The 14391-nt window shown below is 38.6% G+C and overlaps 4 protein-coding genes across 4 annotated transcripts; all 4 read left to right on the forward strand.

The window, feature by feature from the left end:
- Positions 1 to 703: 703 nt before the first annotated feature.
- Positions 704 to 8512, forward strand: MONOS_11058 (uncharacterized protein; the record flags this gene model as incomplete). Its single annotated transcript, XM_067863558.1, has 1 exon — positions 704 to 8512. The coding sequence occupies one exon, from the start codon at positions 704 to 706 to the stop codon at positions 8510 to 8512; it is 7809 nt and encodes a 2602-aa protein (XP_067729697.1).
- Positions 8513 to 11121: 2609 nt separating this feature from the next.
- MONOS_11059 (uncharacterized protein) lies at positions 11122 to 11349 on the forward strand (the record flags this gene model as incomplete). The annotated part of the gene is made up of 1 exon (XM_067863559.1): positions 11122 to 11349. One exon carries the CDS (start codon positions 11122 to 11124, stop codon positions 11347 to 11349), a length of 228 nt encoding a protein of 75 aa, XP_067729698.1.
- A 191-nt stretch (positions 11350 to 11540) lies between these two features.
- Positions 11541 to 12882, forward strand: MONOS_11060 (uncharacterized protein; the record flags this gene model as incomplete). The annotated part of the gene is made up of 4 exons (XM_067863561.1): positions 11541 to 11666; positions 12060 to 12434; positions 12486 to 12597; positions 12650 to 12882. 4 exons carry the CDS (start codon positions 11541 to 11543, stop codon positions 12880 to 12882), a joined length of 846 nt encoding a protein of 281 aa, XP_067729699.1.
- Positions 12883 to 13122: 240 nt separating this feature from the next.
- Positions 13123 to 13752, forward strand: MONOS_11061 (uncharacterized protein; the record flags this gene model as incomplete). The annotated part of the gene is made up of 2 exons (XM_067863562.1): positions 13123 to 13218; positions 13279 to 13752. 2 exons carry the CDS (start codon positions 13123 to 13125, stop codon positions 13750 to 13752), a joined length of 570 nt encoding a protein of 189 aa, XP_067729700.1.
- Between the last annotated feature and the right edge of the window lie 639 nt (positions 13753 to 14391).

A 14391-nucleotide genomic window follows, 5' to 3' on the forward strand; every position in this document is an offset into this window, starting at 1 on the left:
TTGATAATGAAAATTGCATTAATCTCTCCGGGAAGGCATATAAGTGCATCAAAAATGCTTGTTCATTTCATGAAGCATCTTATTAAATTTCATAAGAGCGCAGCATTTGGCATTATCACAGAAAATTTGTTTGGATGAATTACAAACTTCAAATATTTGCAAGAAATACCTCTTGCAATTTATGTTTTCCTCAAATTGAAAGAGAAGAAATCTTGTTATTTCTCTATTTTGGCTCCCGTTGTAAAAGAATGGAAGTATTTTTGAATCTAGAGTGGAACAATGGAAACCAAAAAGAAAGGAATGCATGTGGGGAGATGAAAGGCATCAAAACAAATTTGCAGGTGTAAATATGTACAAAGGAGTGTGCTTGTTAGCAAATACAATAAAATGGATAGAGAAATCATTGTTTTCTGCAAGAGTTTGATCTTGAAATTGCTGAAGATTGATGTTAAATTATTATTTTGAAATATTTTCAGATGAGCTCTTCACATTCAAGTCAGAAATTGAAGAATGGTTGAAAAGAGTGTGTTGAAAATTTTAACTGAATAACAGCCAACTACATTTCTTACCATTTGAAACTAAAAAGTCTTTCTCACAGATCAATGTTCCCCATTAAGATTCGTAATTATGATCATGCCCTTAATCAAAAAAAACGGTGAGAATGTTCAGAGAAAAAATGAAATTTCTCTTTATCGTGATTTCAATGTGTTTGCTTTTGTGCAGCAACGGAATATGCAGAGAAGTCTGTGCGAAGAGTTATGATTTCTCCGAAGACAAAGCATTCGAAGTGTCTGAATTGTCAAAAAATACAAATGATTTCAACAGGAAATCAATGGTCAGTGATTGTTTATTTGAAACATTTGAGCAACAACAAAAATGTGTGATAAGCAAAGCAGAATTGTTTGGAGCTTTGACGACTGATTGTTCTTCACTTTTGAGACTTGAAAATTCAACACTGAACTTATTGAATATCAATTGCAATTGGGATGAGAAATCAAGACTTTCAGAAATTGACAGCAGTTCGTCATTGTTTCTTGCTGATTGTGATATTCATCGAGAGGATTTGACAACAAGAAGTTTTATCGAATCATCTGGCACTCTAATTTTATCAAACGTGTCAATTGAATCAGGCATCCATGAAATGAAACAGATTTATCCGTTGGCTGAGATGACTGGAAATTCTTTTCTGTCTGTTCATCACTGTATTTTCACATCTATTACTGTGGAATCTACTTCCATGCTGTTTTCTGGAGTCACTTCGTCGGTAGATATTTCTCAAAGTGTCTTCAAGAACATCACTAAAGCACCGCAAGATGCAAACAAAGAAACAGCACTTCAAAGAGATGGAAAAGTTGGAAATGTTAAAATTGAAGGATGCATGTTTAATTTCTGTGATAATCCTTATTATGGAGCAGTTGTCTTTCCTTCTTCTGATTCGTTTGCGATGACCAACTCTTCGTTTAATTCCTGTATGAATTATCGAAATATCGAAATGAACAGATCGTTTTATGAGAAGCAAACATTTTCCTCTGGGAATGTGTCTTTTACTGATTGCTTCTTTAAATGTTCATCAAATGAAAATGGAGGTGCGTTAAATGTTGATGGAGAATCGACAACGTGCAGTATTTTGCGATGCCATTTTAATGAATGTTCGGTGAATAATACAAATAATTTAGCAACTGGTGGATGCATTTCTATTCATGATGTATTAGCAGTGAGTTGTGTGGATTCAAATTTCACTCATTCAAATGCTTCATATTGTTGTGGTGGATGCTTTTTTCATAGTGCAAAAAAGATTCAATTAAGATGCTGCATTGTTGCGCATTGCTCTTCAATGTATTACGCAGGAATGCAGTTTATTTACACAATTGAAACAGAAGTTTCTTCGTGTTTGATTCATCATTGCAATGGAACAATATTGAATGGAGGAATAGAAGTATTTTCTGCAGAAGGTTTTATAGTTATTCTTGAGTGTTATTTACACAGTTGTTTTGCGAGTGATGGAGGCGCAATCAATTTTCACCGTGAGGATCGTTTCATACCCTTTGGATCTTCAATATCATATTGCCTCTTTTCGAATAATACGGTGACAGAAATAAAATCTGGAAGAGACATCACACTCTTTGATTATTGGATCGGAAAAATCAGAGATGAAGATGTTGTTCAGTGCTACTCGACAAGCAATAAACCTCGTGCAACTGATGGAGAAACGAATAAAGACAATTGGCTTCATGATCCTCCAACTTCAAGTGAATCTTTTTTAGAGTTTTTTGTCAGTTCTCTTAGAGGAAAAGATTTGGATGGATGGGGAGATAGAACTCGACCATTCAAAACTGTTTCATTTTGTTTGAGCAAGAGATTGGGTCAAAAGATAACTGTTTGCAGAGGGGAATATGAAGAAGGCAGCATCAATGTTGGATCGTTTGAAATGAACCTAATTGGAGATGGGATCGACAATTCATTCTTAACTTCGCATAATGTTCATGAAAATCTTGCCTTATTTATTGTTGAAGGAGGAGCACTTGAAGTCATTCGATTTTCACTCGTCCACTCAGCGGAAACATCATCTGATGCAAGCCTTCTGGCAATACTTGATGAAGGAAGTGCTAAATTCTCACATTGTGAAATAAAAGGAAATTCAGAGGTTCCATCAACGATGTTTTCAGTTCCATTCATGGATCTGAGAAGTGGGATAACAAAAATTGACAACTGTAAATTCCAAAATATTTATCTTCTGGGCAATTCGCTGATTCTGACTGCTTGTGTTGGAAATTTGGAAATCAACGGAACATCGTTTTCAGAAATAAAACGAAATGCAGGGAATGGGTCTGTTTTCGAAATAGTGGTTGAGGATGGTGAGAATATGCAATTGAGTGATCTTGCAATTGAGAAGTGCTCATGCAACCATGGGAATGGAGGAGCAATAAAGGCAGATATGAAGAGTGGAAGTCGACTGGAGGTTTGTGGCACGAATTTAAGCAATGATGGATTTACAATTTGTTCATGCTCTGCAGAAAATGGGGAAAGTGAGTGGGGAGCTGGAGGAGGAATAATGCTGGACTGCCTCCAGGGAGGAAGTGATTTTGTTCTATCATCGATTAGTTTTTCTGAAAATTCTGCAATATTCGGCAAGAACGTATTTGTTGTTGGATCAAAATTGGAAGAAGTGTGTTCAGCGTCCAAATTTGCATTTCCGAAGAATGAAACTTCGTTGGATGAGCTGATGGGGTTTGAAAGCAGCGAGATTGGAGCTGCAGTTCCTCTAATTCTGCTGTGGGAACCGCTGCCCTCTGTTGTGATTGTAAGTGGAAGAGATGGAGTCGATCATATTCGATGCGGATTTGCTATTTCTCCGTGTAGTACCATTGAATATTCGGAAAAGACCAATTTCAGTTCATTTGATAGAAAAATCAAGATTGCTCCTCCTTTTGAGTTTGATCGTTCATCTGTTTTAGAAACCAGAGATTGCGAGATTTATGTTGAAGCAAAGGGAACAGTGATTGAGATTGTTGGCGATTCATCGTTACCTGAGAATGGATTTATTGAAACGAGAATAAACGCAGATTTCTCCAACATCACATTCCAGCTTCCTTCAACACTACCAGATGACAAGCCTTTTCTGTGCTGCTCGAAGAGCGTTTTAAAACTTCTCGACTGTGGACTTGGAAAGATCTCATCAGAAGTTGTGTTTCAGTCGACATTTTGCAGTGTTGTCGGAGGACAACTCAACATAACGAACTTTTTGATGACGGAATTATCATTTGACTCTTCTTTTGTGCTTTCAATTGGAGAGAGTTCTGATGCAATATTGGATGGAATTAACATGACAAAAGCGAGTGGCACTGACAAGAGTTTGATTGTCGGAGAGCAGAAAGGGGCAATGGCTGTTCAAAACTGCACTTTTGAATCGTTCGAAGGAAGAGATTGTGCAATAATTATGTGGAAAGGTGGAAAGGGCTTGAAAGTGAAAAGCACGAATATGTCATCAGTGACAAGGCAAACAGGGAATGGAAGTGGAATCTGTCTGAAATGCAATGATGGGGATGTGTCAACTGTCAGCTGTGTTGAATGCAAATTTAACCTGTGTGCAGTTGATGAAGAGCAAAGCGGAGGAGGAGGCATATACGGAATTTTTGAAAAAGGATGTGAAATAGAAATTGATAAAAGCAGTTTCAAATCATGCAGGGCTCCGGGAATTGTTGAAGGGGAATCAAAAAAGGGCAAAGGAGGAGGATTGCTGCTGGATGTCACACATCAAGAAGCAAAATTTGTGATATCTGAGCCAACATTCAAACACAATTCGGCAGAGTTTGGGAAAAACTTATTTTTGCTTGCCAACGATTTGAATAAGAGTGTCACAAAGGATTCGTTTGTCTTTGATTATAGTAAAATGAAAGACGACAGCACGTTATTTGAGGGAAGCGATGATAATTTTGCAAATGAAGATCTCTTCCGATTCCTTGTTCAATATACGAGCAATGAGATTCATGTGTCTGCAGGAGGATTAGATGTGTTGAGATGTGGAGCAGAGGATGATCCGTGTCGAACATTATGGAGAGGAACGAAACAGATTGATTTGAATGGAGTGAATAAGAAGATTATTATTAGTGAATCCTGTGTTGTTAGCGATCTGTTTGATCTTTCTGACTTTTCTGTGAGATCGAGCTCAAATGATTTGGATCGAGCAGAAATGGCTGTTTTGATGTTTGAGAATTTGGATGCTGTCAGAGACAATCCAACAATTACATGTGAAAAAGATCTTTTATTGAGTGAAATTGTTATTCAAGCCAAAGAAAACTACCAGAGTTTGAATAATGTTTTGCTGTTATGTCAAAATGGGCTTTTAAGACTGACACACTGCAAATTTGACTCTTTGGCAACTCCAAACGCTCCTCTAAGTGCATCATTTGTGCGAATAGATTGCGGAAGACTTGACATAAATGAATTGAACGTTGAATCAATAAACATTGGAAGGAGCATGATTGTTGTTAATGATTTCAAAGAAATTTCAATAACAGACATTGAGGTCAGATCATGCAATATCAGTGGCGGGAGTATCTTTGAAACTTCACACTCAAATGAAAGGAGTGGAAACAGAGACAGAGCACGAATAACTGTAACAGATTCTGTGTTTGAGGAGCTGAATGGATTAAAAGATGAAAGCCGAGCAATGAGCTTCAAAGATACAACAAATATTGATGTTTTGCTTAACGAGAGTGTATTTTCAGGTTGTCAGTCAACAAAAAATCAGAAAGGAGGAACGATAATGATCGAGTTGGAAGCTAACGGATGCCTGCAGTTTAAGCAATGCACGATTGAAAAGAGCGGTTGCTCCACCGCAAATGGAATGGGTGGAGGATTATTCCTGAGAACTGATTTGAAATCTGATTTGGACTTTTTGATAGAGCCAACGAAATTTGATGCTAATACGGCTTTTGTTGGCCGAGATGTCTTTGTGGAGTGTGAAAGTTTAGAGACTCAAATAAACGAGAAACATTTCAGAATCCACTTCAATGAGAGTTTTATTCGGCAAAACGCGTTGTTTGGGATTGACAGAAGCGATTTTTCGTTGGAGCCAGTCGATTTGTTGGACTTTATTTTGATATATCAATCAGACACAATCATTGTGTCCTCGGATGTGGGAAACAAAGGCGAAGATTCAAGAAATTGTGGAACAAGAGCTTTGCCATGTATTTCAATTGGATATGGACTGTATCATTTAACGGATGTTTTTGAAAGCAGACTTATTATCGATAAATCAAGTTCAATTGAACAAGAAGTGGAGCTGAAAGGAGTTGTTGTCACTTCTCGAAATCGAAATGTTGCTCAGATACGTGTTTGTTTGTCTCAAAGAATCAATGGGAATGCAGTTGTCGTGTGTTCTGGTGCAAGTGAAATGCATCTTCTTTCATTTTTGTTTTCATCACCAATATCCTCTCCACATATCTCATTTATAAGTGCAACTGAAGATATGTTGATTATTGAGGATTGCCTGTTTGGTTGCGAAAATGAGTTGAGTGATGTCTCGATTCCATTCAGTTTAATTAACATCAGCAATGTTGAGTTAATAATGAATAATATTTCGATATCTGATGTGGTATTTGATTGTAATAGTTTGATTTCCATTGAAAAATGTGAAAGAGATGTTAGCATTGAAAAACTGTTGATAAATAATGTGACAGCAGACAACAATCTGTTATTAATAAGAGGCGACGAATTTCCTTTAAGTGATGAAGCACGCACAATTTTAATTTCTGGCTCAAGATTCATGAACACCAATTGTCACTCAAATGTTGGATCCACAATTTTCATACAATCAGAAGCAGCCCCCTTCCAGTTGTGTAATAGCGTGTTCGATAACTGTAAATCTTCGAGTGAAAAAGGAAGCACGATGAGTGTAAATTCTTGTTTGGATGTGAGTATTTCTTCATGTATTTTCAATGGATACATCAATTACAATGAAAGCAATGATGCAATTAATGAAGATGTTTGCAAGTGGAACGGTTCATTTGTTGATGTTGTTGACACATCGATGAAAATGACTGGCACTTCAATTTCTAATTGCAGCAAAGGAGGATTATCAGTCAGCGGAGGATGGGCACTAATAAGCGAAGGATGGTTCGAGAATAACAATCCTTTGATTGACAAATTTCATTCTGTTCGAAGAAATGTTATTTGTTCTGATGGTTGCCATTTGAATATCAATAATTCGAAAGGTGGTGATGGTGTGAAAAGCAGCCCATCAATGTGGGTTCTAAATAAAGGGTGCGAATTGGAAGGCTTGCTATCCGAGATTTCATCACCGTTATTTATTCCAGTGTTGAATACAATACAAACACAAGAAGCTGAAAATTTCATAAAATTAAAATTTTATGGATCGCTTTTTCTTCCATGTAATCTTTCGTTTCAAATTGTTGCAGTGATCAATGGTGTCAATTCCATTGAAACTTATGAATTTGAGGAAGATGATTTCACATCTGAAAATGAAATTCATAAAACGATTTCATCGAATCTACTGTCAAGCATTAACAATGAGGCAGAAGTATTTGCACATATTTTGTTTGGCGATGCAAATAATCCATCTTCAACTGATTCTTTCATTCTGAAGAACGGAAGTGTGCCTGAACATAAGGGGGACGAAAGATTAGTCGAAGGTGGAAACGAAGGAAAACTCTCCTGGGCAGTGATCATTGCAATTATTTTTGTTGTTTTGTTTTTGATTGTTTTGATTGTATCCATTGTTGTGACAATTCGATGGAGAAGGGCAAAGAATGAAGCAGAAGATCTGAGAGAGATTGTGAATGATAATATCAGAAAGGACCCGAAGGCGTTTGAGATGGTGACGATGGAGATGTCGCCTGAGGAGCAGTGGAGGAGAGCAGAAAGAGAGGCCGAGAAAAAGAATGAGGAAAGGATAAAGAAGAGGGTGTTTGAGAAAAACTTGGGTCATTCAGAGTCATCAGAGCATTTGCTGAGTGAGAGTGGTTCAACTGAATACATTCTTGGAAAAGACTCAGACAAGATTCCTGAATGGGCACTGGAGAAAGATGAGGAAGAGGAAATTCGAAAGCGAACACCATCGCCATCGATTTCATCCACTTCAACAACAGACACATCAGACACGGAATCCACCTTTGTTCGAGGGGAGGATATGTGCCCCACTACCTCATCGATGTCGAATCTGGTGGATGCGATGGCCTGTTCATCCCCTCATGAGAAGCTGATTGTGGATCTGAGGGATTCGCTGTTCATGCTGCTTCATGGAAAGAACAAGACAAAGGAGATGGCGATTGGGAGTTTGAAGGAGAGGGAGCAGACAGCTGCACAGATCCTGTTCTGGGTGGCCAATCTTGCGCTCCACTCCTTTGACGAAATGGAAAATGAGCTTTCCTCTTTGGTCAATCTCAGTCCTCACATTGTGCTGTTCTCAGAGCACATGGTCATCTGCGTTGCTCTCCACTCTGACTGCTCGTCAGGCTCTGACACTTCCTCCATCTCTTCAACCTCCACCATTGCCACATCTTCCTCTGATGTTTCTGTGAAGAGCGAGAGATTCACAAAATCACCACCACCTTCATCTGCCTTTGAGGATGAGGATGACAACAGAAAAGAGTGCATGAGATGGAAGGCGCCTGAGCTGCTGATCAACAAGAATATGGGAGCAACAAAGGAATCAGTTGCCTTCTCGATTGGGATGATGCTGTGGGAGTGTCTGACGCTGAATATTCCGTTTGGGGAGTATGAGGCAGAGGTTGCTGGACAGAAGATTGTGAATGGAGAAAGGCCAAATTTGGAGATGGTCAATTCGTCATCTTTGACTGAGATCATCCAATCGTGTGTTTCAGAAGACATCTCAAAACGAATCGAACTCACCGTTCTCAAGAGAGAGTTCATCCAGCGGTTTCCAAAAGATGCTGTGATATTCACTGTTTCTGATGCAGTTGATGTTGATGAAGACACAGACATCCCAGACAGCAAGCAAGAGCCAACAGTAAGTTTTGAAACGCATTGAAAAACAATTGAAAAATCAAAATGTTTAAAAAAAAAGATTGATCAAAGTTGTTCAATTCATTAACGTGATCATTAAATTCCGTTCATTAGAAACAAGAATGATTTGTGCAAATAACAATCTTTTCACAAAGGAAATTTTCTCATTTGCTTTTTCTTTTCAATATTGTGACATTTATAGAATTTCATAACATAAATATATTTTAAGAATTTTGTGATTTTGCAAACAACTTTGAGAAAACTGTTATTTATTGAATTTTTAAGTTCATGCATATCACAGAATCTCAAAACAAGAATATCAATATCAACAAATACGTTTTTGAATTTTTTTGGTAATTATATTTGCTGGTTTAAAATTCACTTTGGTTTTTATTTGATTTCCATCCAGAAAATTCATCTTCCACTTCAATCAATTATCGAAAATTTTGAATACTCGTTTTGAATAAAGACTGAAGTTCAACATTTTTTATTTGTCAGTCATTTGTATTTCCATGAACTTGAATGTTATTTGTTTTTTGCTGTTTTCGATGAGAAACAATTACTTCGTTAATTGATTTATTTTTCCCCTTTAAAAAGTATGTTCAACTGCAAATCAATTCGTCTTAAACCGTGAATATTGATCAACTTCCAAACAATATTTGTTTGAGAGCGCTTTAATAAATGAGTGTATTATCTTGAAAGTGATAAAAATTTTTGTGAGTCTTTTCATTGCCTTTTTTTTCAATCAATAAGGGTCAATTATTTTATGGAATTTTTTCCTTTTGTGGCGCTTTTTTTATTTTTGTTTTTGCATTCCAGCCATTCAACAAAGCTTGATAAGCCTCAACACTCGGATGAGGGTGTATATCAAACAAGAACATTTTTAAACTGGTTTATTTTTTGCTTTTTGTTTATTATAAACGGAGAGAAAGAAATTTTTGTTAAATACGAAGTGTCTTTTTTCCGCAAATGAAGCATTTCACAAATTTTAAAAAAAAAATGGTGATAATTTTTAAAATCACTTATTATTCCGAAGTCTGCATAATTTTCTGATTCACAGTTATTTTCAGAAGAATTTCAAAAAAAGCGTTTCGTGTTTGCAAAGTATCGTCTTTCAAATGCATATTGTCACAGAAAGACAAAGAAGAATATTTGAAATTTTTTAAAACATTCGATTGATATCTAAGTTTTTGCAACAAATTTGTTAATTCGATAGTATTAATGGAAAAAATTTGAAATCAAAAAGAATCATCCAAATTTTTTTCAAACTTTTAGCATTTTCCTTTTTTGTCTTGAAAATCAAAAGTTTTGCTCCCTGTTTTTTTCTTGTTTTCTATTAAATATAAGTTTTTAATAAAAATGAAAACACAAATTTGAAAATTTCTTAGTTAAAAAAATGATGAGTTAAAATTAAGAGTGTGAAACGTGTGAATTATTTCTATAAAAACAATGCATTTTTCGGAGTGTTGATTCGATAAAGGCATTACACAAAAAATTGTTCTAAATCGAAAAACTTTCAACCAAAATCGAATAACTTTCAAACGAAATAGAAAATTATAATTCACATTCGAAAAAGAAGTTGGATAATATTGAACTATAATTTGGTAAAATTTTTTTGAAAAGTTCCACGACTTTAATTTTATCCCACAAAAGATCACAAATGATCAAAAAATGTTGATCATTCCGTTCCCATATAAGCTTTAAATATTTATTTTATTATTATTTTCTGAGCTTATTATTGACGAATAGGTCATAAATATTTTGGAAGCATATGAATTGTTAACTTCATTTTGTTATACACTTTTCAAAGAAAATGTTTTCTTGCTATTCGAATTAAATGAGTTACATATTTTTGTTTCTTCATTTTCATTTCATCTGTTCGAATATTCATTTAGAATTTTAGTAAATATACAAAGAATTTATTATTTTATTTTGTTGAAAGAAAAATAAAAATAGAATTGCTTGAATCATAAAAATTTTTTTAAGAAATTGTCAATCATGAAAAATTCATCAAAACTTCACTCGTAACAATCGAAAGTTATTCAAAAAGTAGTTTGCATAAAGCAATTATTAATGAAATTCTAGAAAATTGTGGAATGAAGCATTATTTATCAAAATAAATCACTATTTGCTCCAAACTCAAAAAGACAAAATTTTCTCAAATTTGGATTCAAAAGGATTGCATCAAACAACTAGTTTCTTTCTTCTCAGTTTGTGCCTTTTTCTTCTCCCTTTCATTTTATATTAACGCTTTATCAAAAAATATCCTGCTTTTATCCTTTCAAACTAAATGAAAAAATTAGGTTTTCTTTGCTAGTCGACCATTCTGAAACAAATGAAAATGTTGTGTTGGTATCACAATTTGAGCTGACTGCAGACATGGTGGAGTATCTGAAGAAGTTTCTTGTGGCTGGAGCAGCGCAGCAGTCCTCTCTTTGCTCAGCGCCTTCATCTTTGTCTTCTTCAACTTGAGCAGCACTCCGATCAGCTTCACCATTCAGGAGGCGGAAAAACGAAGAGAAGAAATCTTCAGAGAAAAAGTAGCCATTATTATCGGAGCTTGAGATTGACCGTTCTGATGCGTCTGCGGTGACGAAGTCATACATATCGACAGCAGCGATAAACGATATCGAGATGCGGCTGCGGATTGTGGTGCCTGAGGCGGCTGGAGTGTCTGCGCGGAACATGCCGCTGTCGCTGTTACTGCTACTGTCATCACCATTTGCACTGAAGAATCTGCTGGGATATGTTGTAGCTCTGTGGGCAGTGCTGTGTGGGGGTGTTGTGCGTATTTACAACTTTACACCTTCGGCGATGCTTTCAGTTCTTCTGGTGGTGCAACTTCCGTCGCTTGCAGTGTAAGTTGGAACGAAGTCGGGGAGCAAGTGGATCTTTTCTGCAGCAGATGTTTATGCGATTTCGGAGATTATGATCTGTTTGACCTATTGCTGCAGATATGGTGATCGCCGCAGTCGAGGCGTGTGGTGTTAAAACTGGATGATGAAGTGATGGGATGAGGGGTTTCAGTGTGCGAAGCGAGAAAGATTGTGGAGATGGTGTTGGATTCTGCGTGGCTGAGGATGGAGGATGTGGTTCTGTCGCCCGCAGTGATTGCGCTGGTTGTGCTGGAGGAGCGGGAAGAGGCAGAGGAAGGAGAAGGAGGAGAATATAAAGGAAAAGTGTGAGAAGGAAAAGCAGAAGATGGAGAAGAAGTTTCTGGAGTTCAACATGCTGCTGCAGAAGATCCGGGACGAAGAGCAGATATCGAAGCCTATGAGTGTCCTCGTTGAGCAGCTGCAGGAGAAGGACAAAATCAAAGGATGCAGGAGAGGAAGATTATGAAGATAAGTGATAAGCACATCGCAGAGATGAAGGAGCTGAAGGAGTAACTTGTTGCGATGAAGGAGAAGGTTGAATTAATTGATGGAGGGATTGAGAAGGAGAAGAAACGCTTGACACATCACGGTGAGCTGGTGAGCGGGTACAGCGATTGTTCGCTGGCGGGTTGTGGGTGAAGCTAACCATGCTTTCTTAGTTATCCTCTGAGGTTGATGGAATTGCTCCATCTTCAGCTTCGTTCATTCTGCCATCGGAGCTGTGAGAAAAATGCTGTGAAAGATTTGCTGCAAACAGCTGCGATGACTGCATTGCGAATGTTTGGGTCCGACCCTACAAAGGGATTTGTTGCGAAAGTTGGGAACAATGCGAGTGTTGGAAGAGAAGTTAACAGTTATGGGGAAGAGAGGTCCGGCGGTGGTGGAAGATCTGATTCAAGTGTTGAAGAAGATGATGAAGAAGATGAAAAAGGAAACGAAGATGCTGATGGCGCTGTCGGAGGTGCAGGAGCAGACGCCAAGCGAGCAGAAGGCGCTGTTCAAGGAGGTGATTTAGAAGCAGCGGACAGCGCTTGCACAAAAGAAGCAGGAGCAGAAGAAAATGAAGGAGTTGTTTGAAGAGAGGGTGGAGCATCAGATGAAAACTGTTTCTGGGTCGCTTAGGAAAGTTACGCACGAAACTGCGCATGTGCTTTGGATACCGATAACGTTGCAGTCGTCTGTGCAGTTGAAGCGTTTGTAGAAGCCGCAGAAGATAGTGCTGCAGTCGTCGCAAGTGTGGAAACTGATGTGGATTCTGTGGATATTCCGTAACAAGATCGCAACAGACTTGTGTGAGGGCAGCGCTGTGTTAGTGGGAGTTGCTGTTGCAAGGCAGTGGTTTGGAGACTTTGTGAACATGTGGCTGGGGGAGAAGCACGTAGCGCAGAAGAAAAGCGAAGCAGAAATATTAAAGATGATCTTCGTTGTGGAGCTGTTTCTAAATGACTTTGCAGATGTGTTGTTGTTAAAGAAGTTTGTGCGGGAGGAGTGCGAAGGAGACAAGTTGTGGTTTTCATGACAACTGCAAAGTGCTATTTGAAGGTTTTCAGTTGAAGCCACTTGCAGAAGAGAGCTAGATCTTCCTGATGACTTTGAACAGGATGTTTTGTTGGTGAATCAATTCAGTGGTTAAAAAGGCTTCGGAGAAGAAAATCGAGATGTATTTTTAGGGGAGTTTGAGGGGCTGCAGTCGGAGAAGGGGGATGCGGACACATCTGTGTTTCTGCGGTTTCTGCTGAATAACAACTGAGCGGAAGCAATGAAGCGGAAAGAGGAGATGAAGACGCTGTATGATGCGATATGCCGTGGCGATCCATCAGTCTCATCATCTGCATTATCTTCGTCATTGGGGGTGGTGTGCAGAGGGATCACGCACTCAGAGCTGGAGTCTCTTCTGCGTGTATGCTGTCCGTAGACGCCACAGGCGCTTTCGCTGCGGATCTTCCGGGATGCGTACCGGCTGTCTGGCTGCTGTCTGCCGTCGTTTGCATCAGAGCTGGAGGTGTTCCAGCACAACGACTTCTTCACGCTGTGCCTGCGGCTGCCAGATGTATGCGACGCGGCGGACCGACGGGCGCCTCTGACGTCGTCTGAGAACAGCGCAGTTGTGAAGACGGTGAGCCGGCACCTGGCGCTGCTGAAGCCGGCGCTGGAGGATCTGATGCGGGTGCTTTCGGGGGTGTCGGCGGGTGTGTCGGGAGGGGTGCTGGCAGGGGCAGGGCTGAAGCGGCAGGTGGAGGCGGTGCAGTCCGCGGTGGGGAAGAAAGAAGGGCGCCGGGCGCTGTTCCGGATGGCGCGGCTGCTGGTGGAGCTGGTGCTGCTGCAGCTGCGAAAAACGAAATGGAATGGGTGGTCAGTATTGGGCTGCTGTTGTGGGAATGGCAAATAGTGGTTTTGTTTCAGAACACAATGACATTGAACTGGAAGGGAAATGCAGCCAATGTCTTTTCATGCTTCATCATTATCTTTTTCTTTAACTTTTTAAACATAGCACGAGAAGGCTCCGAGTAATAAAGAGATTGCAATAAACGACATGCTGCTGTTCGATGAATGTTTATAAGATGCGATCGACGCTTTGATTTTTCTAATGACATGTTCATCGGAGTTATCATCTTCTTTTCCTTTTTCATCCTTTTCAATCTCCTGTTTCTTGTCGAATTCATTTCCTTTCAAAAAGCTTTTGAAAGAAGCAAATATGCAGTTAACACTGAGAATACAACAGCATTCTTTTAACATATTTCTGAACAAAATGTTTGAAAAGAAGAAGTTGAAGAAGGTGAAGGTGAAGGTGAAGGCGAAGGAGGAGGAGGAGGTGCAAATTAGAAGAGGCTCCATTTGAATTCCTTTAACAGTTGTTGTTAGAAAAGCTCCATATATATATGATTTCCGAAATAGTATCGCCTCAAGGAAAAATGCATCCTTCAAACAACTCCACTTCATTCACAGTCATTCCATTAGATCCAACGCTTACACAATTGCCAATCTCAAATGCATTTGCTATTGATTCGATCTGTTACGGTTAAACATT

This window comes from Monocercomonoides exilis (assembly GCF_001643675.1).
Source record: "Monocercomonoides exilis strain PA203 chromosome Unknown scaffold16-1735695, whole genome shotgun sequence".
Lineage (NCBI taxonomy): Eukaryota > Preaxostyla > Oxymonadida > Polymastigidae > Monocercomonoides > Monocercomonoides exilis.